Source organism: Mauremys mutica, chromosome 3, assembly GCF_020497125.1.
Source record: "Mauremys mutica isolate MM-2020 ecotype Southern chromosome 3, ASM2049712v1, whole genome shotgun sequence".
Taxonomy (NCBI): domain Eukaryota; kingdom Metazoa; phylum Chordata; order Testudines; family Geoemydidae; genus Mauremys; species Mauremys mutica.
In genome coordinates, this window is record NC_059074.1 from 16,888,166 (window position 1) to 16,914,234 (window position 26,069).

At 43.9% G+C, this 26,069-nt stretch overlaps 1 protein-coding gene and 1 long non-coding RNA gene across 6 annotated transcripts in view; one reads left to right on the top strand and one right to left on the bottom strand.

The window, feature by feature from the left end:
• Window positions 1-26,069, top strand: part of RUNX2 (RUNX family transcription factor 2) — a 486,380-nt gene that overhangs the window by 303,933 nt on the left and 156,378 nt on the right. Inside the window, exon 7 of one of the 5 annotated variants that reach the window (XM_045009232.1) lies at window positions 19,641-19,968. The exons of 3 other annotated variants lie outside the window; for them this stretch is intronic. In XM_045009232.1, the coding sequence (XP_044865167.1) occupies window positions 19,641-19,702 (62 nt within the window). In that variant the 3' untranslated portion in view covers window positions 19,703-19,968. Of the gene's footprint in view, window positions 1-19,640; window positions 19,969-26,069 lie in introns of those variants that run through there. One more of the 5 variants, XM_045009233.1, reaches the window with a different exon arrangement.
• Window positions 14,899-26,069, bottom strand: part of LOC123366113 — a 36,161-nt gene continuing 24,990 nt past the window's right edge. Inside the window, exons 2-3 of the long non-coding RNA XR_006577932.1 lie at window positions 15,337-15,457; window positions 14,899-15,018 (exon numbers count right to left, since the gene is read on the bottom strand). This is a non-coding gene — a long non-coding RNA (uncharacterized LOC123366113). The remainder of the gene's footprint in view (window positions 15,019-15,336; window positions 15,458-26,069) is intronic.

A 26,069-nucleotide genomic window follows, 5' to 3' on the forward strand; every position in this document is an offset into this window, starting at 1 on the left:
GAATTCTACCATGATTTCAACAATTTCCATCCCACCATCAACCTCAGTCTAGACCAATCCACACAAGTGGTCCATTTCCTGGACACTACCGTGCTAATAAGCGATGGTCAAATAAACACCACCCTATACTGGAGAGCTACTGACCACTATACTTACCTACATGCCTCCAGATTCCATCCAGAACACACCACACGATCTATTGTCTACAGCCAAGCTCTAAGATACAACCACATTTGCTCCAATCCCTCAGACAGATACAAACATCTACAAGATCTCTATTAAGCATTCTTAAAACTACAATACCCACCTGCTGAAGTGAAAAAACAGATTGACAGAGCCAGAAGAGTACCCAGAAGTCACCTACTAGAAGACAGGCCCAACAAAGAAATAACACAACGCCACTAGCTGTTACCTTCATCCCCCAACTAAAACCTAGTCCTCGCTTACAGACAGCCCCCCAACCTGAAGCAAATACTCACCAGCAACCACACAACAAAAACACTAACCCAGGAACCTATCCTTGCAACAAAGCCGATGCCAACTCTGTCTACATATCTATTCAAGTGACACCTTCATAGGACCTAATCACATCAGCCACGCCATCAGGGGCTCATTCGCCTGCACATCTACCAATGTGATATATGCCATCATGTGCCAGCAATGCCCCTCTGCCATGTACATTGGCCAAACCGAACAGTCTGTATGCGAAAGAATAAACGGACACAAATCTGACATCAGGAATCATAACATTCAAAAACAGTAGGAGAACAGTTCAACCTCTCTGGTCACTCAGTAACAGACTTGAAGGTGACAATTTTGCAACAAAAAAGCTTCAAAAACAAACTCCAGTGAGAAACTGCTGAACTTGAATTAATATGCAAACTAGATACCATTAATTTAGGCTGGAATAGATACTGGGAATGGCTGAGTCATTACACAGATTGAATCTATTTCCCTGTATTAAGTATCCTCACACCTCTTGTCAACTGTCTGAAATGGGCCATCTTGATTATACTACAAAAGTTTTTTTTCTCCTGCTAATAATAGCTCATCTTAATTAATTAGCCCCTTAGAGTTGATATGGCTACTTCCACCTTTTCATGTTCTGTATGTATATCTATCTATCTATCTATCTCCTTACTATATGTTCCATTCTATGCATCTGAAGAAGTGGGCTGTAGCCCACGAAAGCTTATGCTCAAATAAATTTGTTAGTCTCTAAGGTGCCACAAGTACCATGACTGCTACTCTGAAACCTCTCACACTCTTGTTTCCTTCCCATCCTGGGGAAGAAATAGTTTGATTAGTTTACACAGTATTTGGGTTTTGTTTTTTTGTGGGTTTTTTTTGGGAGGGTCTTTATGTTTCTGTGTGAAAGTGAACCTGTGTGTTGTAGAACTGTGTGAGAGTTTGAAAAATGTATTGTGGGAGAGCTATGTTCAAGAAATGAGTTTTGCACTTAGGTCTGAATGCAGATGCCATTCGTTTCTGTTGCAGGAGTAAGTTCCTCACTCCAGGAACACATCTCCTAACAATTTTTCACTCATATTCATAGATTTTAAGGCCAGAACGGTCCATTAGATCATTAAGTCTGAACTCCTGTATAATATGGGCCATAGAATGTCACCCAGTTACCCCTGTATTGAGACCAATAACTTGCGTTTGGCTAAAGCACATCTTCCAGGAAGGCATCCAGTCCTGGTTTGGAGACTTCAAGAGATGGTGACTCATAAGAGTTCCCCTTATTGCTCAGCAGTTCCATTAAGCCAGTGCAATGTTGTTGTGGGCGGTCATGGCTGCAGGGAGAGAGGCGATCTCACTGATAGCTGGGGCTAATGCTATGGAGGGCTTTGACTATCAGGAGAGAGACCTTGAACTAGACTTCGGATTCAATGGGCAGCTTGGGCACAGCGTGGAGCACCAGGGTGATGTGATCACAGCAGCTGGTGTTGTCTCCTGCATTGGCTGCTGCTCTTTGTACAAGAGGAAGCTTTTTCAGAGGTGCGGCTTCAACCCTAGATAAAATGACTTGCAATAATCAAACCTAGAGATCACAAATGCACGGATCACTGTGGCGAGGTGTGTGCATGCATATGGGGGCATAATCTTCTGCCACATGCAGAGGGATACAGGGGGGGCGGGCACCAGAGCTATTTGAACATCCGGCAACAATGAGGCGTTCAAACGGCTCTCAAGGTGGTGAACCAGATTAAGAGTCAGCGGGCAGATGCCATCAGTACTGGAATGTTATAGAGGTGACATTTTCTCAGTCTTGTCGGGGTTTCGTTTTTGCCACTTGCCTGCACCCAACTGCCGATTTTGTCTAAGGAGATCGTGCTGTTGACATCTGATGTAAAGGAGATGTACTGCCTGAGCGCCATCGATGTATTGCTGGCACTGTAGCCCCTGCTGTTTCACCAGCTGCCAAACCGCTTCACATAGATGCTGAATAGCAAGGGGGTAGAGGACTGAGCCATGCGAGTCTGGCCTCATTATTTGCTTTTACGTTCTCAGTTTGCACTTCCCCATCTTGGGCAGTGGGTCTGACTCCCTTTGTTTCAGGTTGGTACAGAATGGGCTCCTATAAGCATTGTGATTGGTATTCGTTTATACAGTGCCCCAGGTAAGACTAATGCTTCACAAACACAAAATGTAGGTAAAGTGGCTTGGTTTACAGAGAAAAACATCACTGTTTGGTGTGAGTTCAGAGCAAGGGAATGGTTATAGCTTTTGTTTTTAATTCATTGAAACATTTCTACTCATTTCATATTTTACAGAACCTAAACTAGGTGACAAGGACCCTGTGAGGTTCACCTCTATCATTTCTGTCCCACTGATTCACCTGAAAGTTTCTTATTGCTTCAACTTGCACTAATGCCACTCGACACTCCTCACTATGTTATGGGACTGAGAAAAGGGGGGCAGTTTAGGCTTAGCTACATCTAGATAGTAACCTCACCTGAGGATCCAAAGCGCACACTGTCTTTCTCAATATAAAGCCACCCAGAAGTTTAATTATTTTCAAACGGCTAATAAAAGCTTTCCTCTATTTAGCTTCCAAATGTTGACTTATCTACAAAGCCTTGGAGGGTGTGTGTTATTTCCATTAGAAATGGGTTTAGCATTTATTTTTAATATATGGAGATACACCTATCTCATAGAACTGGAAGGGACTCTGAAAGGTCAGCAAATCCAGCCCCCCTGCCTTCACTAGCAGGACCAAGTACTGATTTTGCCCCAGCTCCCTAGGTGGCCCCCTCAGGGATTGAATTTACAACCCTGGGTTTAGCAGGCCAATACTCAGGGTACGTCTACACTACGGCATTATTCCGATTTTACATAAACCGGTTTAGCAAAACAGATTGTATAAAATCGAGTGCGCGCGGCCACACTAAACACATTAAATCGGTGGTGTGCGTCCACGCTCCGAGGCTAGCGTTGACTTCTGGAGCGTTGCACTGTGGGTAGCTATTCCGTAGCTATCCCATAGTTCCCGCAGCCTCCCCCACCCCTTGGAATTTCCGGATTGAGATCCCAGTGCCTGATGGGGCAAAAATCATTGTCGCGGGTGGTTTGGGTAAATGTCGTCAGTCACTCCTTCCTCTGGGAAAGCAACGGCAGACAAGCATTTCGCGGCTTTTTTCCCTGGATTGCCCTGGCAGATGCCATAGCATGGCAATCATGGAGCCTGTTTTGCCTTTTGTGACTGTCACCGTATGTGTACTAGATGCCGCTGACAGAGGCGATTCAGCAGCGCTACACAGCAGCATCCTTTTGCATGACAGCAGAGATGGTTACCAGCCATACTGTACCATCTACCCATCAGGCACTTGCCTGCACCCAACTGCCGATTTTGTCTAAGGAGATCGTGCTGTTGACATCTGATGTAAAGGAGATGTACTGCCTGAGCATAAATTGATAATAAGATGATCATGGTTACCAGTCCTTTTGCACTGCACCATTTGCTGCTGTCATAAGTGCCCCTGGCTGAGATCAGCCAGGGGCGCAAAAGCCAAAATTGGGAATGACTCCCTGAGTCAATCCCTCCTTTTTGGTATCTAAAAATAGAATCAGTCCTGCCTAGAATATGGGCAAGTGTACTAGAGAACCACTGTATCGTAGAACCAGAGAGCACAGCCACTCTGTGTCAGATCCCGCAGAAATTATGAGCTGTATGCTATTCACGGGGTGCTCCTGCAACAACCCCACCTGTTGATTCCGTTCTTCCCCCAGTCTTCCTGGGCTACCGTAGCATTGTCCCCCCACTTGTGTGATGAAGTAATAAAGAATGCAGGAATAAGACACAGTGACTTGTTAGTGAGAAATGAGTGGAAGGCAGCCTCCAGCCGCTATGATAGTCCAGACAGGACATTAAGCAGTGTGGAGGAGAGGAGCCCAGCATCCTGCTGCTAGTCCAGGGACAATTGAATCTTTTCTTTACACATGAAGGGTGGGGGCTGATGGAGCTCAGCCCCCTGTTGCTATGATGAAGACGGTTACCAGCCATACTGCACCATCTACCAGGAAAAATCAGGAGCTTTTTACACAGGCACCCATGATTGACCTCACTGAATGCTAGTTGGCATGGTTACCAGTCCTTTTGCACTGCCCCATGTGCCAATAGGCTGATGATGACAATGGATATCAGCCATATTGCACCATCAGCCACCCATGGCGGGGGAGGGGGGAGCAAGGATGTTGGTGTTGACTGCTGCAGCATTGCGTCTATCTGCAGCATTCAGTAAAGATAGGGTGACATGTAAAAGAGTCAAGAGAGGATTGTTTTCCCTTTCACTTCTGGGGGTGGGTGGGGGGTGTGCGTAAATTGCCGAGCTATGCCCTGAACCACCGCGGACGCTGTGTTTGACCCTAGAAGCATTTGGAGCTCAGCCAAGAATGCAAATGCTTTTTGGAGACTGCAGGCACTGTGGGATTGCTTGAGTCCTCCAGTCCCCGCTCCAGTCCCCCCTCCATGAGCGTCCATTTGATTCTTTGGCTTTCCGTTACGCTATGGCGTCTGTGTGGAGATTTTTTAAAAATGATTTTGAATTTCGTCTTCTGTAACGGAGCGCTGATAGAACAGATTTGCCTGCCCTTACTGCGATCACATCCACATGGTCCATGCTGGAGCTCTTTTTTTATTTTGATTTCGGACTGCATCGCCACCCGTGCTGATCCGAGCTCCACGCTGGGCAAACAGGAAATATTCAAAAGTTCGCGGGGCTTTTCCTGTCTACCTGGCCACTGCATCCGAGTTCAGATTGCTGTCCAGAGCGGTCAGTGGTGCACTGTGGGATACCGCCCAGAGGCCAATACCGTCGATCTGTGGCCACACTAACCCTAATCCGATATGGTATTTCCGATACTAGCGCTACTCCTCTCGTTAGGGAGGAGTACAGAAACCGGTTTAAAGAGCCCTTTATATCGATAGAAAGGGCCTCTTAGTGTGGACGGGTGTGGCGTTAAATCGGTTTTACGCTCCTTAAACCGGTTTAAATGTGTAGTGTAGACCAGGCCTCAAACCACTGAGCTATCCCTAGCCCAAGCATGTGGTAATTCTACCCTAAGCTTCTCAGGGAAGCTTAGTCTGTGGAGAGCTAACTTTCCAAATGTTTTGGAACTCCAAGGACTTGGACCCATCGAATTAACTATGTATCATTTCCTTCTAAGGACATTGTCATGTTGATCATGACCTCTGCCAAGTTATTAGTTTAGTTCTTGAAATCAAACAACTGGAGATAAGATTGAACCAAACTCTGACTCACCCAAGGTCCTACAACAAGTTTCTTGTAGATGTTGGAAGATAACTTAGGAGTCTCCTGATTCCCAGTCTCATGTTCTTACCATTACAATAAATCCCCTCTCCCAGAAATATATACTATTAGAGAGATGTGGATTCTGTGGCGCAAAGTCTAAAACATTTATCAGATTTGCTGTAGTCTTAGTCTCAGTTTTAAGATGGCAGTCTTGTTTTGTTACCAATAAATTCAGGAGGTGATGGATAAACCCTGAAAAGATGGAGTTTTGCAAAAAAAGAAAAGAAAAAAGTTAGCCCCATCAAATGCCCCAGAAACCAGAAATGATGAGGATTATGAATTTGGTGTGACAGTCCAGACAGTGACAAAGCAAGGCAGTAAGAGACTCCATTTTTAAAGTGGTGAGGAACAAAGAGATGTCAGCAAAAACAACGAAGAGTCCTTGTGGCACCTTAGAGACTAACAAATTTATTTGGGCATAAGCTTTCATGGGCTAGAACCCACTTCATCAGATATATGAAGTAAAAAATACAGGAGCAGGTATAAATACATGAAAGGATGGGGGTGCTTTACCAAGTGTTAGGTCAGTCTAACGACATAAATCAATTAATAGCAGGATACCAAGGGAGGAAAAATAACTTTTGAAGTGGTAAGGGAGTGGCCCATTACAGACAGTTGACAAGAAGGTGTGAGTAACAGTAGGGAGAAATTAGTATTGGGGAAATTAAGCTTAAGTTTTGTAAGGACCCAACCACTCCTAGTCTTTATTCAGGCCTAATCTGATGGTATCTAGTTTGCAAATTAATTCCAGTTCTGCGGCTTCACGTTGGAGTCTGTTTTTGAAGTTTTTTTGTTGAAGAATTGCCACTTTGAGGAGAACACTTCAATCTCTCTGGTCACTCAATAATACACCTCAAAGTGGCAATTCTTCAACAAAAAAACTTCAAAAACAGACTCCAACATGAAGCAGCAGAACTGGAATTAGATACCATCAAAGTAAACTAGATACCATCAGATTAGGCCTAAATAAAGACTGGGAGTGGTTGAGTCCTTACAAAACCTAAACTTAGTTTCCCCAATGCTAATTTCTCCCTGTCATAAAGCAAAATTGAACAAGGAGATAAAGCCCAGGAAGGGAAGACATCACAAAAGAGAGGCGACAAGAAGGGTAAAGGAAGTAATAGGAGACACATGAAAACAGAGCTGCAATGTGACAACTCACAAGCTAAGTTAAACATAAGAGGATCAAAAGCTCAAGAAAGGATAGAAAGGGAAGCAAACTGTATCTCAAATGGGAGAAGTGGATGCTGAAATGATAAAAGAGCTGAAATCTAAAAGAGTGTTAAATTATGAACCAATTAATAAACTAGACCACAAGTACTGGTAGGGATGATGTGTAATGGAAACAGGTGGCACCTAAAACAAAGGCCAACTTCCATACTGCACATTTCCGTAAGCAGCAGAGGGCGAAGAAATCAACCAACCAACCAAGAAATCGTATCAGATTTGGAGTAAATGACAAACTACAGGCTCAGTTCTTAAACGGAGTCCGTACCTTGTAGCAGGCCACTTGTTGCCAGGTGGGCGTTTTGCATTAGTAGGCCAGGTTGTGTACTTTGATCCCCACAATCAAAGACAGAGCATGCACATTCCATAGAGAGATTTCCACAGGCAGTACTCAATGATATGAGGCGCTGCTGGCTGAGATTCTTGAGGTGAGATGACAGCGCTGAAACAAAGACGGGAAAAGAGAAGCCAGCCTGATAGATTTTTGAGAATTAGCCATCCCTAGCCGCTGGAGAAGGTGCTGGTCCACAAATCGCCTTCCCTTCTGGGCTGCTAACAAAACAGAGTGGAAGCTGAGCCATGGGTTGTTCGGTGCAGATTGTCATTGTTTTACTTGCCCGTACAGTGCTTACCACAATCATGCCCTGATTCCTGACTGAGGCCACTAAGCACCACTGCTCCACAAATAGAAGTTCTGTAGCCAGAAGCTATGATTTGATGGGGAGCTGAACTCCCACACACTGCTCTCAATGGCAGAAAAGTCAAATCAGACTGCCTCATCTGAGCATAACTGCAGCAGCCAAGTAGATACTTGTGTCTAAGGCCAGCCCTGTGGAGACAGATGGGACACTGAACTGAGGATGGAAATAACATTCTGCATTGAACCATGAGCTCAGCTGTTCCAAAATTAAACCACAGACACACACACACACACAAATCACTGCTGAAGTTACGGTCCTATGCGCACCTATATTGTAATAATTGATCATCCAAACTGCAGGTAAAAAAAGCCTATTAGGTCACCTTGTCCACTCCCCAGTCCAACACAGGATTGCTCTCCACAACATATACACAGATACACTCTGCACCATCTAGTGTAGCACAGAGATTTTTGTGCAGCACACACTATAAAGTTTCTTTTATCAGACATCATCCTGATATGAAAATGCATTACAACAGTTGCCATCAATACAATACAATTCCATGGGAAAACCACAGTTTGGTTATTGCATACGATACTTGAAGGCCTGAAATACAGGAACAGGAAAGTGTACAAAGGGAAACTTCATAAATGATGCCAAGTTGGGAAAAAAAAAAAGGCTGGATAGCAATACTGAGGGGTTTATAGAATTTAGTTCTTTTGTATATTAAAAAAAATCGGGGGGAAATCAGGATGAACTGAACAGGGGAGATAAAAATAAGGGGGAAAAACAGCTTCACAGATGAATGAGTAAGTGAGAAGGCTGAAAAGCAGTGAATGAATGTGCATCAGGAATGGATTCCATGCCTCTACGTCACTGGATCAAATCTAGCCCAAGTCAGTAGTGACCAAGCTGTTTGGTGCTCTCACCTGGTCCCTGCATAACACAGAAGCCCACACTATAATTAGAATCCCTAGTTGAACATTCCAAAAAAGATCCCAGGGGCTGATTGGGCCATTAAGTTCTTCTCAAATTTCCTCCAGGTCAGAGTTGAGGACATTGGTGGCACGTTGTGTGGGAAGCCAGCACTGCCTTACCTATTCTATGGCTATATCATAGGGCGTGAGTGAAAGTAAAATGGAATGATTCCCATTAACGTCACTGGGACTCTGGATCAGGCTTGCAGCCTGAAAGGCTGCCAAGTCTGCATCCATCCACCAGCACTGATTTTACTATTTAAGAAAATATTCCCCCATTAGTACCAAAATAAATGTTAGTTGTGTTTTGATTTCAGCAAAAGGTTAAGCCTCAACTAAAAACAGGCTAATTACATCATTAACCAAACCCATCCAGCATGCATCTTCAAATTCATAAGAAAGTAGTGTGAATCACCACCCTTGGGTTCCCAAGAAGCAAGTCAAGTTACTTGACTTTGGAATGCATAAACATTTAATGGAAGAAATTGTGACTTCAGAGAAAGAACAAACAAAGCAGCTTGTTTGTTTGTGTAATGGCCTCCTCGCAGGAGAACAACTAAGGACTTGAGAGAGTCTTCCACAGTTCATGTTTGTAGCTATGATCCGAAGGGTACAGAACAAAGACTCTCCTATTTATAGCTGAGAGACTAAAGGCAAAAAGGAACTCAGTGATGAGAAGACACAATCTACCACTGTCTTTATTTATTTATTTAGTATCCTGCGTGGAAATTTAGTGGTGCCTTCCAATTCAACCCACCACCTCCACTAAACACCTCCCCACCCCCAGGAATGATTGCACTTCAGCATGACAGGGACTATTATTTTAGTGTGTGTGTGCTCATGTACGTACATACACTGCCTAGCACAACGAGGCCTTGAACCCTGATTGGGGCTTCTACATTCCACTCGAACATACGCTGTATTTGGGAAGATTACTATTCTGTAGCATCCATTATGAATAGCCTCAGCATCAATGGACCTGTGCCCATTTACACCAGTCTTGGATCTGGCCCTTAGATCATAGGGTGGCATTCCCCAAAGTGCTCAGTTTTGGTTGAACTCAGGGGGAGAAGAATTAGGCCCATGCTAAACACTTCTGAAAAGGCCATCCCCAGCTCTTACATGCATCAAACTTTTGAGGACACATTTAGAGGTGGCCAATTTGGGGCTGGATGACATGTGAGGATATTTTAAGTGTGTGCACTCTTTAAAAATGTTTTCTTGTCCTAGACAGAGGAACTGTGTCACAGAGGGCCTTCACCTTAACTAAAACTAACTGAAGAGTGACAGACACATTGAGTTTCCTGCAAAACATGCCTGGACATACCAACAGTACATGTATATTACCCACAATGCAGTGCACACGTCATTCCCAGATCTCCCGAGGGGTTTGTGCAGAAGCACATTTCCAAAGGGATGCAATTGTGTGAATGGCTCAGAATGACGCCAAGGTGAGATAAAAGGATGCTGCAGTCTTAAGGGACCTCACTACCCAGACAAGCAAACAGCCTAACCAGATGACAAACCCAGAGGCAACTTCTAAAAAGCCAAGATAACTGCTAGAGAAGGCTGCCAAAGAGACAGATGGCACCAAGGACAGATTTTACTAAAGTGAAGAAAACCCTAGCATGGTGTTCTTCAAAAGAGTATCAGTGCACTGAAACTATAATGTTTCTAATAAATAAGCCAATTTATTATTAAAATCAAGAGGCGATATACAAAGCGTTCAATATGCCACCCTGATTTACATTCCATAGAACTCCACTGAAGTCAATGCAAGTCAGGTCTGGATTTGGTCCAGAAAGACACTATACGTCCAGCCTCTGTTACACTGATGGATATAATTTGGAGGCGAGAGACTCACTATTGCTCTGCATCTTGTACGGTCCTTTACCCCTGTGCAAAGTGGAGGGAAAATGCTATCAAGTCAGAAAGGCCAGGTTAAACTCTCTGCTGGAGTAAGGGGGCATGGCTGCATTGACTTCAATGGAGTTGTGTCATTTACATCAGAAGAGAATTCAGCCCCGACTGTTGTGCTCCAACCTTGCACTAGAATCAATGACTACACGGAGCAATGATGAATCTGGCTCAAAGGGTGTAACATATATGCTTACAGATTCTTCTGTGGCAACCACTGTTTTTGTTAAATTGAAGGGCGAGATAAGTCTGTGTCATATATTTTAATGAGAGTAGGTGCAAAGTTGTTCATTTCACACACACACTTAGGTACTGTGCTTCTAAATCTCCATGTTACACAGCAGCGATAGACAAATAAGATGACGGATTAAAATCATTTTAAAAAACCACTGTAATTACATAGTGACAACTACAGAGAAAGAGTGTTTACGTTGTTATTATTTATCAAAAGTTCTTATATGCCCTGCCATTACTATGGCATCCGAGCACCTTATAATCTTTAATGTATTTATTTTTTCAACACCCCTGCGATGTAAGGCACTGTTGTTATATTCCCATTTTACTGATGAGGACCTTAGACTCAGCAAGACTAAGGGCCAGATTTTTAAAGGTATTTAGGCACCTAACTCCCTTTGAAATTAATGGGAGTTAGGTGTCTAGGTCCTTCTAAAGATTTGGCTCTAAGTGATTTGCCTGGGTCACACAGGAAGGCTATGGTGGAGCAGGGTAGTGAGCAGAGATCTCCCATATCAAGGCTAACACCCTGACCAGCAAACCTTCTTTCTCAAGTTAGTTAGTATGATTATTAACTAATATATTTGTTAAGCACCATCAGTGTGCTCAGTGCTATTAAAAATATAGCAAGAGATCTGCCCTAATTCTGCCCTACGCCAGTGTCAGTCAGGAGCAACTCCACTGAAGGCAAGATCTGCCTGTTTCCCCCTACAACTGCGAAACCCTGCAACAATTCCAAAGGTAGAGGAATTTTTTTTTCCTCAGGGCCCGATTCTCCTAGTGAGAGGAAAGTCAGTCCCTTTACTGATTGTAAATCTGGTGCATGCACCCTAAATGTATCTGGAAAGTTGTTGTGCTTAGTAGCACCCATCCATTCCTGCCTGCCCTCACCATACTCCAAGCTAAAAAAAAAAATCCAGCAATTAAACTCCTTTTCCTCCAGCAAAACTAGCCTCCCCGCTTTGCTGCTTGTGAACGGCTTGCTGAGTTAGCTATAATTTGGAAAATTAATTGACTCAGAGCCTGCTGCTGAAGCAGCCTCAAATACAGAACACCCAAGACGCAGCAGCAGCAGCAAGGTCAGAGGAGGTGGGAAATTTTGCAACAAATGTAGCGGGCAGCAGTGAGGAAACATAAAAAGGAAAGCATTCAGATCAGACCCAGCAAGGAGAGGCGAGTCAGAGACCTCAGGAGAACTGGGAGAAGGGGATGCAGGCTGGATATGTCTTTAACTGGGAATGCCTCTGGCTCAGCATGGGACACATGTGCCTGGAGATGCCCCTTCTCTCTCTCCGGGCATGCAAAGAGCACATGAAAGATTATCTTTGTGAATCCAGTGAGCAAATCCACAGCATCCTCGTCCCAGAAAGAAATCTTAAATTATGTAGCTCGTTCACAGACATGCCATCTGTTTGGGAATAAGCCCCTTGGCAATCATTCTGGTCATAAAAAGGAACAAGAGTTAGGTATCTGTCATCACCATTTTTCTCCTGTGGCTTCAGTAATTTTATTTACCACCAATCAGTCTCTCCAAATAAAATCAGTTCCCTTATTTTTGGTTATTATTTGTTATGGACAGAACACCCTGAGTGTATAAGATCCTTTACAAACATAAAGAAGACAGCCCCTGCCCCTACCTTCTTAGGGCCTGAGTGTGTGTGGCAGCCGGCAAGTCACTCAGCTTCTTTATGCTTGTCAATTGCGGCTAAAGAAGCTAACCCGACCTACCTGCTCAAGGTGTGTGTGTGTGATAATTAGTTAATGTTTGTGAAGCCGTCTAAAAGTGCTGTTCATTATTATCCCAAGTGCTGCGGGTATCAGGAAAAGCAGCATCAGGCAAAGTGAGGGTAAACAACCATAGCCTATCATGTTGGTTTAATCTGAATTGCAGTCGTTTTTGCTTTCAGCCCTTGTTGAAGCAGATACCCTGCCTGCTACAAAATTGACATGCTATGTACGGGTGCAGTTGTCCAGCATGCAGACTGGGAAAGGGCTCTTTGTCTCCATAAAAGAAAAATTCATTCCAATATATTTGCAAAATTGTATGTAGTTGGCGGCTTTTCTATGGCCATGATGTCTGAGCACCTTGAAATATCCATCACTTTAGCCTCACTACACCTGTGCATAGTAGATTTCGTTATCCCCATTTCACAGATGGGAAACGGAGGCACAGAGCAGTGACGTGATTTGCCCAAAGTCTCACACTGGGATTTTGTGGCAGGGCTAGGGTCTGAGCCCAGACCAGTGTTTCAACCACAAGGCCACCCTGGATGATACCATTAAGAAGAATTAGCAATTATGTAGCACTTTCATGTCTAGCTCTCAAAGCACATCACAAAGGAGGGGAGGTGGTATCCTCCCCATTTTAGAGATGGGGAAACTGATGCCTGGGAAGATTAAGTGACTTGCCCTGAGAATAAAGGTCCATGTGTGAAGCAGCTGTCATTGGGCAGGGATGCTGGGAGGCAGCTGACTAGAGCCTGCTCCTTTACCTCAGCCAGTGAGCAAGGGGTCAGCCAGGGCTAGTCAGCAGCTAGGGGCTGCCAGCCCAGCCAGATCCCCCTTCCATCCCAGGGCAAGCAGCAGCCCATACCATGGGCCGCTGACTCAACCACAGGCCCCTCACTCACTGCCTAGGACAAGGAGTAACCAAGGGCAGAACCCACAGAGCCACCAGAGTTACCAGGACACCAACCCAGGGAGCCTGTCAGGGCCACAGCAATTCCTGTGTTCAGAAAGTTCATTCCATGCTGGAGAGAGCCTTGCCAGGCTTTCTTTCAAGTAATCAGGACACTTGTTATCATTTAAATTGGGAAAATAAGTTAAATTAATCAAATATGCAAATTAGGGCATTCAGGCACCAGATTTCTAAAACTTAACGGACCAAGGCCACGCAGCAAGCCAGTTGCAGAGAAATACAACCCAGATTTCCAGACTACAGGTCTAGCGTCTATTCACTAAGCCATGCTGCTGTTTGCTTGCAGTAATGAATAGCAGAGCTGGGGGGTTCTGCTTGTTTGCTGCAAGAGGCTTTTATTTTTTAAAAAAGCCAGCCTCCGGTCTACTCCTGTTCTCTCTACAGCATCTGCACTGAGAGCAAGATTCCTGACTTATTGCACCTTGCAAGCTTGCTTCAGTGTATTTCCACAATCGCTTTGCACTAGGTGTCCTAGTGTACATCTGAATTTTCAAGCAATTACTGTCAAGAAAATAAATCTGTCTACTCAGTTTTTCCTCACTGTCACATCGACAATAGTGGCAGGTAATGGGCTAATGAATGGGCTCATTTGCCTGAACAAATAGCCTTTTATACTTCCAGAAAGATCTTCCTCTTGTGTTTCTCCTCTTGCTTTCCTCATAAGCAGTCTATGCCCAAAGCCTTTACGAAATTCAAGCCCAGTTTCACATTTCATTGAAAAACCTTTAAGAAAAGCCATTTTTCATACTTAAGACTTTTTCAAATCTCCTCTAACCAGTTACATTCTGCATTGTATCTTTTGGATCTGGCCACTGTCCAACGACAATCCTTAAAATCCCTTTACAGTTTTAAAGGAAAATACAAGCCCTCATTTACCACTGGATTCAGCCTGAAAATAAAAGCTTAATGCTTTGACAGGCCTGGATATTTTTTTGCATTCTAAGTCTGATTTATGGTAGTAGCCAGCAAACCAGGCTGGTGAAATATTTGCTGCTGCTCGCAGGGATCTGGAAAAATGAAGTGTGAAGTTCTGAAGAGAGCAGGCAACAGTTCTCCAGTCACTAAACACTTCCAACAAGTTGGCAGTGGAACAGAGCTGTGGTCTGAAAGATGAACCTCAAAGGAATAGGGGGTGGAGAGAGAGCAGTACTGTGCACAGTGTCAAAATACTGCTGCAGCTTAAAGCTTTCCATACATTCATTACATTGGGAGGGGAAAGAGAAACATTTTCTTCATTATTTATTTATTCTCTCTCTCTTTTTCCCCCTGTGCAGTTCCCCCTGCAGGGGTTTCACCCAAAGTAGGAAAAAATTAAAAGCAACAACAGGAACATAGGAAGTCGCTTAAGCCTACCATAAAAATGTTCAGATTGAAAAATACGATCCGGATGGGGAAAGCGTTGCGTTTGCTGCAAGGCTGATTAGTCTCTGTAGCCTTTCGAAGGGCCAAGGCCCTGAAATCTGTGGGCGTGGGAGCTGTGATTTTCATTCCCATGAAAAGGGAATTTCCTAGAGGTAAAAGGGAGGTGGGGATTTTTCAGAGTGTTCTTGGAATGAGTCACCCTGAATACATTTGCCAGGTAAAACATGTGGCTGCTTCAACTGTCTTTGAAGAAAATTAATATTCATCTATATTATATATAGCATAAAGTGGCTCGACTTTGTGGAAATGCCATAATCTCACTGAGGTCTGGCCTTCCTCCAATTACCCACTAAATTCAAAAGCAGCATTGCATGCTCTGCAGCCGTGTCACCAGGATGGACAAAAACACACATCGTGCTCTCAAACTCTGTCGACATGCAAAGAGGTGCATGCCTCGACCCTACCTGTGTCGCCGATGGGGCCATCCCAGATATTTGTGGATTCATCAGATTGAGCCAGATCTGGGAACTTCACTCTACGATGCCTGGTATGATGTATGATTCTCAGTAGACTATGTGTGTTTATCTATTAGAGAGTGAGAGAGAAGGAGAGAATTCAGAATTAAGGTACCATATGCTGCTTCTGTGCACAAAGCCATGCCCTATCACATGACCTCCATAATGCGGCTGGACACTGGTGAGGTCACTGGGGGGGGGGGGGAGGGATGGGAAGTAGGAAAGAATCTTTCCTATGAGGCAGAGAGAACAATATGGAGCTGCTCCAAGGAAGCTACTCCTACCTTACAGCATTAGTGGCCTCTGAGATCTACCACAATCCCTGTGTAGGTGAAAGCACCGAGAGATTGAACAACTAGCCTAAAGTCAGGGGCAGAACTGGGAATTGAACCCAGGTGTCCGGTATCCCAGCCCTGTGCTTTAACTAGACTATCAAACATAACATAAGAACATGAGAATGGCCAGACTGGGTCAGACCAAAGGTTCATCTAGCCCAGTATCCTGTCTTCTGACAGTGGCCAATGCCAGGTGCCCCAGAGGGAATGAACAGAACAGGTAATCATCGAGTGATCCATCCCCTGTTGCTCATTCCCAGCATCTGGCAAACAGAGGCTAGGGGACATCATCCCTGCCCATCCTGGCTAATAGCCATTGATGGACCTATCCTCCATGAACTTATCTAGTTCTTTTTTGAACCCTGTTGTGGTTTTGGCCTTCACAACATCCTCTGGCAAGGAGTTCCACAGGTTGACTGTTCATTGTATGAAAAACTACTTAGTTGTGTTTGTTTTAAACTTGCTGCCTATTAGTTTCATTTGGTGACCCCTAGTTCTTGTGTTATAAGAAGGAGTAAATAACATTTCCTCATTTACTTTCTTCACACCAGTCATGATTTTATAAACCTCTATCATATCCCCCCCTTAGTTGTCTCTTTTCCAAACTGAAAATTCCCAGTCTTATTAATATCTCCTCATACGGAAGTCATTCCATACCCCTAATCATTTTTGTTGCCTTTTTCTGAACCTTTTCCAATTCCAATATATCTTTTTTGAGATGGGGCGACCACATCTGCATGCAGTATTCAAAATGTGGGCGTACCATGGATTTATATAGAGGCAATATGATATTTTGTCTTATTATCTATCCCTTTCTTAATGATTCCCAACATTCTGATTTCTTTTTTGACTGCCACTGCACATTGAGTGGATGTTTTCAGAGAATTATCCACAATGACTCCAAGATCTCTTTCTTGAGTGGTAACAGCTAATTTAGACCCCATCGTTTTATATAGATAGCTGAGATGATGTTTTCCAATGTGCATTACTTTGCATTTATCAACACTGAATTTCATCTGCCATTTTGTTGCCCAGTCATTCAGTTTTGTGAGATACTTTTGTAGCTTTTCACAGTCTACTTGGGACTTAACTATCTTGAGTTGCTGTGTATCATCTGCAAATTTTGCCACCTCACTGTTTACCCCTTTTTCCAGATCATTTATGAGTATGTTGAATAGGACTGGTCCCAGTACAGACCCCAGAGGGAAACCACTATTTACCTCTCTCCATTCTGAAAACTGATAAGAACAAGAATCCTAGATGAGAACAAGCAATTTCGTAGCACTTTTCATCCACAGCTCTTCTCTATCCCAACCTTGTCTCAAGCTGCTGCTTCAGATGCAGATCCCAAGGAGCTGGGCTCTGCCCTTTCCAGAAGCACACCCTGGGGCAGCCTAAATCCTGCCCCCCATGCACAGCAGAACAGCAGTGGTTCTGCTGGCACAGGGCTTACGGAAGATAGAATGGAATTCACCGATTAGTGGCAACATCATAAATCCAAGCAACACCATTGACTTCAGTGGAGTTACTTAAGGTTTACAACCATAAGTGAAAGAAGAATTTGTCCCGGCATATATATAGTAATAATGAGGTTTTCTTTAAGCAAAAAATACACTATAATTTTGGTTTTGATTCAGTGTCTAAAGCTGTCAAAGGTCAGAAGCTGAAACGATGCAACAAAGTTTTTGTTTTGTTTTAAACACAAGCTTTTGGTTTTGGAGAAGCAACTGCATGTTCCAATTCTATTGAAAGTTTTGAAGTGTTCCATTTCTTCAGCACAACAGAACAAACCGAGCTGGGGTGCTGTCTGAACAAGAGCATGGAGCCTTGCAACGGGAACACATGACTCTTTTGTTACGCAGAAACTTAAGAATCCTCCTTAACAGTAGAAGCGTTTACGGGACATGCTCTCGCACAAACTCACACATCTCACAATCACACAGCCTCAAACCACATTGTCTGTCACACATGAACACGCTATGCCACCCACTCTCATAAACAAGATACATGCAAATACTTCTCACCATGCTCACACAAACTGAAACCCATATTCTGTACTATACACCCACACAAACAGACAAACATACGCACACTCAGGTACACACACACACAACTTTAGTTACTGTTCTGCCAGCATCCCTGCATCACAAGTATGAAAAATAAGTTGAACCATTTTCAGATCTGAAGGGCTATTCTCACCCAGAGACAATGAACTAAATAAGAGGGAGCAGCATCCACTTATACCAGGGCAATGTTGGGTCCATTGTCTCTATTTTGGAGAGAGACCAGCAAAGCATTAGATGGACCCTCACCCAGCAAAAGATAATATTTTCTAGTCACTGGTATTGTACATACTGCTTGTCTCAGAGTGGGCAGTGGGCTACGAAGCCTTTTTTACCCCCATGTCACAAGCTCAAATGTGACTCAGGTTGGTGGTTAGCAGAAGTCGTTACTGTCTGATTATTACTGTTCTGTGGTTTCTGTGAAATGAGACGGGTGTTCAGTTGCTAGCGAACAGGTGTCTGCATCACAGTGGGCATCCTTGTGAATAGTCTCCACGAAGAAGCAAGGAGTGAGGCAAGTGGATGGGTGAAGCCACACTATCAAACACAGAAATCACCTTGCAGGACAGGGTGGAGGCATTTGCCTAGGGCAGTGGGGGTGAAGCTGCTATAGAATCATAGCATCATAGGACTGGAAGGGATCTCGAGGGGCCATCTAGTCAGTCCCCTGCACTCATGGCAGGACTAAGTATTATCTAGATCATCCCTGACAGGTGTTTGTCTAACCTGCTCTTAAAAGTCTCCAATGATGGAGATTCCACAACCTCCCTAGGCAATTTATTCCAGTGCTTAACCACCCTGACAGTTAGGAAGTTTTTCCTAATGTCCAACCTAAACCTCCCTTGATGCAATTTAAGCCCATTGATTCTTGTCCTATCCTCAGAGGTTAGGACAAGAAGCCTAGGAGCTGACAAAAGTGGGGAAGTCGTCACTTCTGGGGAGGTGCGGAGCCAGGTAGGGCAGGGCTGCCCAGAGGGGGGAGCAAGTGGGGCAATTTACCTCAGGCCCTGGGCCCTGCAGGGGGCCCCCATGAGAGTTTTTCGGGGGCCCTGGAGTGGGGTCCTTTACTCGCTCCGGGGGCCCCGGAAAACTCTCGTGGGGCCCGGGCCCCCGGAGCTTCTTCGCTCCCAGGGGGTCCTTCCGCTCCAGGGCGGAAGGACCCCCCCGCCGCCGAATTACAGCCGAAGCAGGACCCGCCACCAGAGTGCAGCCGGGTCTTCGGCGATAATTCGGCGGCGGGGGGGGGGTCCTTCCGTTCCGGGACCCGCCTCCGAAGTGCCCCGAAGACCCGCGGTGGGGGCTGCACTTCGGCGGCGGGTCCCGCTTTGGCGGTAATTCGGCGGAGGGGGGTCTCCGCCGTGGGTCTTTGGGGCACTTTGGCGGTGGATCCCGGAACGGAAGGACCCCCCCGCCGCCGACTTACCGCCGAAGCGGGGCCCCCCGCCGCCGAAGACCCCGGGCCCCCGGAATCCTCTGGGCGGCCCTGAGGTAGGGAGCCTGATGCCCCACCAACACCCCTCCCCAGCACCAGCAGGGTCCCCGGTCATGTGCCAGCACCCCCCTCCCCAACACCAGTGAGGGTCCCAGGCCACACACTGCTGCCTGCCCCCCCTCATAGAGGAGTTGGGGGAATATAAATAGATTAAACACTATGAAGTGCTCAGACAGTACAGCGTTACGGGCCAAATAAATACCATCAAGAGAAAATCCAGCTCTGAAGGATTCACTTTCTATAAAGTATTTTTGTGATGCTCCATGTTATATTAAAAAGCATTGTAATCTCTTTATATTGATCTAGAATTTTGAAAACTCATATCCAAAGCATGCAAATTTCTGAATTGCCCCTTTCCTTCAGTAGGATCCAACGTGCCTTTTAAACGTTGCCGGTTCAGAAGGAATAAGTTCACCGAACACTGAAATGTAGCCATCTCTGGGGTAGAATACAGCAGAAGTTTAAGAGTGAACAAGGACACCACACAGCAGCTCCAGAGGGGAAGTGGAGAATACCATGTACAATTGAAACTGAATTCAGATAGGGAGATTACTGAGTGATTTGTCTGCTTTTTCTTGTTGAGTTAGTGTGTGGGGTTTTCTCTTTTGCTGTGGTTATTTTTAAATTAGAGTTTGTTGCAGAGGCATTATGTTAACTAATAATGTGCACAAATACTTTTGTTCAATACCTGCTGTACCTTTGCTTTGCAGATTTCTTTTAACCAAAATGAATTATATAAATAGTATCAGGGCAGGTACAATCCTTCTCTTTTGTGCTTGTACAGACACCTAGCATCAGGTGATCCATGCCTGGGAGCTGTACGCTCTACCACAATACTAATAAAACAATGTCAATGTAGACAAACAACATTTAATTTCTTAAAATGCATCATAGCCAGACCCTGCAGCTGACACCCTGATCATGGGAAAAAGAGACACCAGGTATTTTAGGATTATAACTGATCAGGACTAGAGCCGGTAGGAAAATGTATCTCATTACCTGCGAAAATGTTGAAGAAAAAAAAAAAGATCTTTCATGTTTGTTGAATTTTTCAGGATTTCATCAAAAAACAAAATCAGAAATATTTTTGGTTTTCAAAAGTTTGAGTTTTTCAGCAAAAACCTCCATCCATTTAAAACATCCATTTAGAAGCTCAAAGGGCATTTTTCTCTGCTAATAACGTTTGAAAATTCCCCCCCCACACACACCATCTCTTATCAGGACTTCAGTTTTACATTGTATCCAAAAGACAGTATTTCTGTTGTGCAGCACCATGCACCCTAACAAGGGGAGAGGGTCAGTTCTGACCCAAAGGGACAAGCGATCCCTACTGAATCGCTTGTGTTTTCTGTGGGCTTTCCCATCCCAATAGTGACCAAGCACTAGCCTATTTTGCTGGCGATATTTTATACGATTATCTCCTAAAAACTGCATGGTTCTGAGCACTCCTTTGGTTACTAAACTCACAAGAACCAGCTGTCTGTCTGACTCTTATATTAGATTCTAAGCTCTTTGGGTGGTTTACATGTGTGTGTACAGTCAGTGCCTACCTTAGTTGGGTCTAGATCCCTGAGTAGGGTTTTTAGATGCTACTACTATACAGATAAATAATAATCCTGTCCATTCTGAATGTTTAATAAGGGCCAGTCCCTAACCCAGAATAAAGTCTACAAGAGTCTTCAGTTGTAACCCACACACCTCCTGGGTGTGGTGTTCTGTCCCATTTAGTGGCAGAGATCACTTAGAGAGAGAGACTGATGAGTTTGCTCTATAGGCTTAGCTAACAGGAAGTTGGTTTTTAGCTCATGTGGTAGAGGCTCATACACTAAGCTCCAGAAGTCCCCGGGGTTGATCCCACCTGCCGACAACTGGGGTCTGTCGGTGTTACACAATCACATTAATAAGAGCTGTATTGGGCCCATAATGAACACATGGAATTATTTGATCAGCATTGAAAAATACATTCAAATAGCACAATCCAGCAGTTTCAAGTAATCCACTTGTTTAAATGGGATTAAAAATAGTAATAAAGACTTCCACCCCAATGAGTGTATATTAACACAGCCTTATCGAACATATTCACTTAAAATTGCTGTGTATGTTATCACCATTAGGCAACTCTATCCTTCGAGTCTCTCTGATGCACAGCAGATTGAAGACTATTTATTAGTCCTTCTAAGAGATGATTATTGCCAAATGCACATTCTCAGTGGCTCAGATCTATGCAGGACTTTGTGCTTATGAATTTGAGGCTATCACTGTACAGAACAAAATGCTAAATATTTACTGGTGAGCCAAGCCACAAGTATAAATATTTATACCAAGGCACTGTAAAGAAAGTACCATAAAACTGATACATTTAAAAAATATATATGTTGAAATGACCATAACTGTTACAGAAGATGTGCTATTTCGTGATTATATTAGATGCAGAGACTGCCGTATTTAGGAGTTTAATATACTGCTATCTGGCCTTTGCTGCTCCACTCGTTAATCTGTCAGATGAATGGGTCCTAATTATCCTTCTTGTAACATGGCAAACTACAGAGAATCACGCTCATAAGGGGAATAGATCTTGAAGATTTACTGTGCTGTTGCTAATGATCCCATAGGACTAGAAAATGGAAAAAGTATTCACAAGAGCAGAAAATGTTTATAAGGGGAATCTGTCTTCCTAATTATTCTACTGAATGTATTCTATTGGACCAAGATACAAGATGAGTAAGCAGTGGTTTATGTAAAACTATGTTCAAGACACCTTTGAGCTGGTAAGTGAATACACCATGTACATATCACTAAACACATCCAGAACCATGCTAAAATAAAATGCTATTCTTTGTTTCTATGGTACAGCATTATAGAAACAATAATGTTCTGTACTTACATATAATACCATCCACTAATGCTTTGTATTTAAATTGCACTTAATGTTGATGGGTAAGTATTAGTACACCCTTTATTCACATGAGTTAATGGAGGCACAGAGCTTAAGTGACTTGGCCACCGTTACACGGTGAGTTAGCATGAATGATTCAGAAATACAATCCAAGACTCCTGATTCCTAGCCAGGGGTGGCTCTAGGGATTTTGCCGCCCCAAGCACGGCAGGCAGGCTGCCTCCAGAGGTTTGCCTGCAGGAGGTCCTCCGAAGCCGCGGACCAGCGGATCCTCCGCAGGCAAGCCGTCGGAGGCAGCCTGCCTGCTGCCCTCGCGGCGCCGGCAGAGCGCCCCCAGCGGGTTGCCGTGCTGGGGCCTGGAGTCACCCCTGTTCCTAGCCCATGATCAATCCACTAGTCCACCACCATGCTTAGACTGAAATCCTCAGATGGAAAGTACTACAAAAGGCATTACAAATATTGGCTCTGATTCAACAAGGTATTTGTCCATGTTCTCAGTTGCATTGAAATCGATGGGACTACTCACGTGCTTAATGCTAGGCATGTGCTTAAGTATGTTACTGAATTGGGCCCATTAACTGGTTAATCCTCACAAAACCTACGTGAGAAGGAATTATTCCTGTTTCGCGCATTCATAAACTGAGGAAGAAAGAGGATAAGTGATCTGGCCAAGGTCACTATCACTTGGCCATGGTTGCTATCACTCCTGTTCATTAGCCACCAGACCATCCTTCCTGGGTTCTTGTTTAATACATTGGTTAGAGCTGGGTGAGTAATGGATTTTGGTTCACTGGCAATCCCAGCAAAAAAAATAAAAATAATGTTTTGTGTCAAACCAAAAATTATATTTTTCAAAATTTTTGTCAAATAAAAAGTTGAAAAAAACACATCTGGTTGAACCTGAAATGAATCATTTTGTTTAATTATTTTTATAATTTTTAAATTTTTTAAAAATAAAATTAAATTACATTTCAAAACAAAAAGCCATTTCACATAAAAAAACCATTTTGTTGCAAAAAATGTCAAAGCAAAAGATTTTGGTGTTTTCAGATTTCGTTATGGTTGTGTTTTTTGTTTTATTGACAAACAATTTGGTGAAATGTTTTGGTGTAGTAGCTGAATCTGCGTTTTTCACTGAAAAGAAGTTTCAGTTGTAACATTTCACTCAGCTCTAATACTGATTGATATTCTGGACACATCGAAACTGTCTTTAGGATTACAATTTCACAGACCACAAAGTACAGTAGATAGATAGCTACCCGGGTGATAGGCTGATAACAGAAAGATAAATGGTGGAATATATTTATCACACATCAATGAAATGGAGACACCTTTGAAGTGGAATATGTTGGCTTTTTAGCAGGGCACAGCACAACTATGCAACATTGCTGTATCTAAACGAAAGGGCAGGCTGACTATAGACAGACTGAATTTAGTCATTACTCAAATGGAACTTTAGCCAGGACATCAGGATTAATACCCCAGATCTTGAGAAAATTGCCATCAGATCTTTAACAACTACAAGGGGTTTGAACCTTGGTTTTACATTTTGTTGTAAAGACAGCACTAAATGGAGCAGAGTGCTCTTTCCAACTAAGAGTTGAGATATAGGTTCAATAAATTGTACACACAGCAACAGTGATCATTATTCCGGAGACTGGCAAACCTATTATTTATTCTATATCCTAAGGTTATTTATTTAGCACAAATATGCCCACTGCAGACAAGTGCAAAAGTCTCTGCCCCAAAGACCTTACTATCAAAATACTTTACCATAATGTAAATTGGGGAGTTGAATTTTTCATTGACCAGGACAAGTATCCAGCCAAATTGCTGTCTCTGTAAAGCCAGATACTCAGCCAGATACTTGGCTGATGTAAATCAAGGTAGCTCTACTGGGCTTCTCCAGTTTACATCAGCAGAGGATCTGATGGCATAATTCTATCTTTTCAGATAATTTAATCCATTTTTACTTGGACTCATCATTTGATTAATATGCTGGGCTAGCCCATAAAATAGACTTCAGGATTACAAAATGTGAGTTGTTGAATCTATTTGTCAGTTTTATTTTGAATGAATAAACTGCATATCTATCGATTTAATATAGTTTACCTGCTATTCCCAGAAAGGGAAATGAATAAATAACATGTCCGGTCCATATAGTGTAGGAAGAGTGTTATCACCTTCTCCGGAATCAATTCACCTGGGAGGATTTTAAAGTGTAGTATCAGTTGTTAAGTTCCTCTGAACATTTTAAACAAAATCTACAGTAAAACATCATTACTATGAAAACGAATGTAGAAACATATGCTTACATTTACCTAAGATGAATCTCTGGGGATCCATCATATCATGTTGGCTTTCACAGGTGTTTAAAGAGAGGAGCATTTATCCAAGGTCAACCTATGCTAGTGTCAATCTGAAATAACTCCATAGACTTCAGAAGAGTTACTCCAAATTTACACTTCTGTAAACAAGAGTAGGCTTTGACTCCAGACTTCACTTCTACCTCATTGCTTGTGTACCCAGGATAAGTGAACTTGCTAGATATAGGAGGAATTCTCTGTTAACCTGTAACTGGCATGACCATTCTCTTCTGAGTGAACCTGTGTTAAAACTAATAGCTTGTAAGGGGCTGACTCAATGTCTATTTTAAGGACAAATAAATAGATAAATTCATGGAGGATAGGTCCATCAATGGCTATTAGCCAGGATGGGCCAGGATTGTGTCCCTAGCCTGTGTTTACCAGAAACTGGGATGGGTGACATGGGACGGATCACATGATGATTACCTGTTTTGTTCATTCCCTCTGAAGCACCTGGCATTGGCCACTGCTAGAAGACAGGATACGGGGGTAGATGGACCTTTGGTCTGACCCAGTACGGCTGTTTATATGTTCTTAGGACAGGGCTGGGCACGAGTCTGGGAACCTGGTGCTCCTAAATAGAGAAGTGTGAAAAAAATCACATTGAAAGAGAAATTGAATGAAACTGGAGAGGCAGTGTTGCCTCATGGATAAGGCACAGAAATGAGGCCTTGTCTACACAACAAGGTTGCACCAGCCTCTGGACAGTTGGTGTGTCCCTCCTGGCTGAGCATGCCATAGCAGGGCCTCTTTGTCTGGTACCGCCTGTTGACAGCTACTTTGGCTCTACAATGGACTGCTTCTTTTCATGTCTTAGCCCTCTGGCCAGGTCACTTCTAGTTCCTCCCTTCCACAGTAACAGAGTCCAACAAACAGCCTCATGCCAAGTCTTTGATCAGAGTCTAGACTCACCAGTCATTTTCCCCTGGTCTCCAGAGTGTTCGCACCACCTTTCTCAATGGGCCTGCAGGGGAAGGCAGGCCCTCCCTCTCCTCTGAGTTCCAGCCCTGTGACACTGTAGCAAACAGTCACAGGCTGTCTATTCAGACTCCCCAACCCGCTTCCTCCCTGAACTTCTTCCTACCTCAGGCCTTTCCCACATCCCCTTCTTGGGCACACGGTGTACCCATACTCTTCCCAGGCTTCACCACCTTTCCAAGTTCGCCCGTCTTTCCAGGCAGGGGCTCACATGGCTCCTCTCTGATGTTCCCCCAACAAATCCCAAATGAAAATATAAATTAAACCACTTTTGCGCTCTTACATTTCCCTTGTGCTTCATTCCTCAGTTGAACACCTCCCTGGGCTTCCTTCCCCGCAGGTCTGATGCAGTCCTTTCATTAAGGCTCACAGCCAGAGCTTGCAGAGGCTTCTCCATGTCTGTCCTGGCCTCTTGCCAGAATTCTCTGCTCAGGAAGGCTCCCAAGGCCAACACTGCCCCTTCAGCCCACTTCTACTCTGGGCTGCCTCGCTACACTAACCACAACTCCTCTCTCATCTTCAGTTGGGCCTGGCCCACCCTTGAGATGCAAC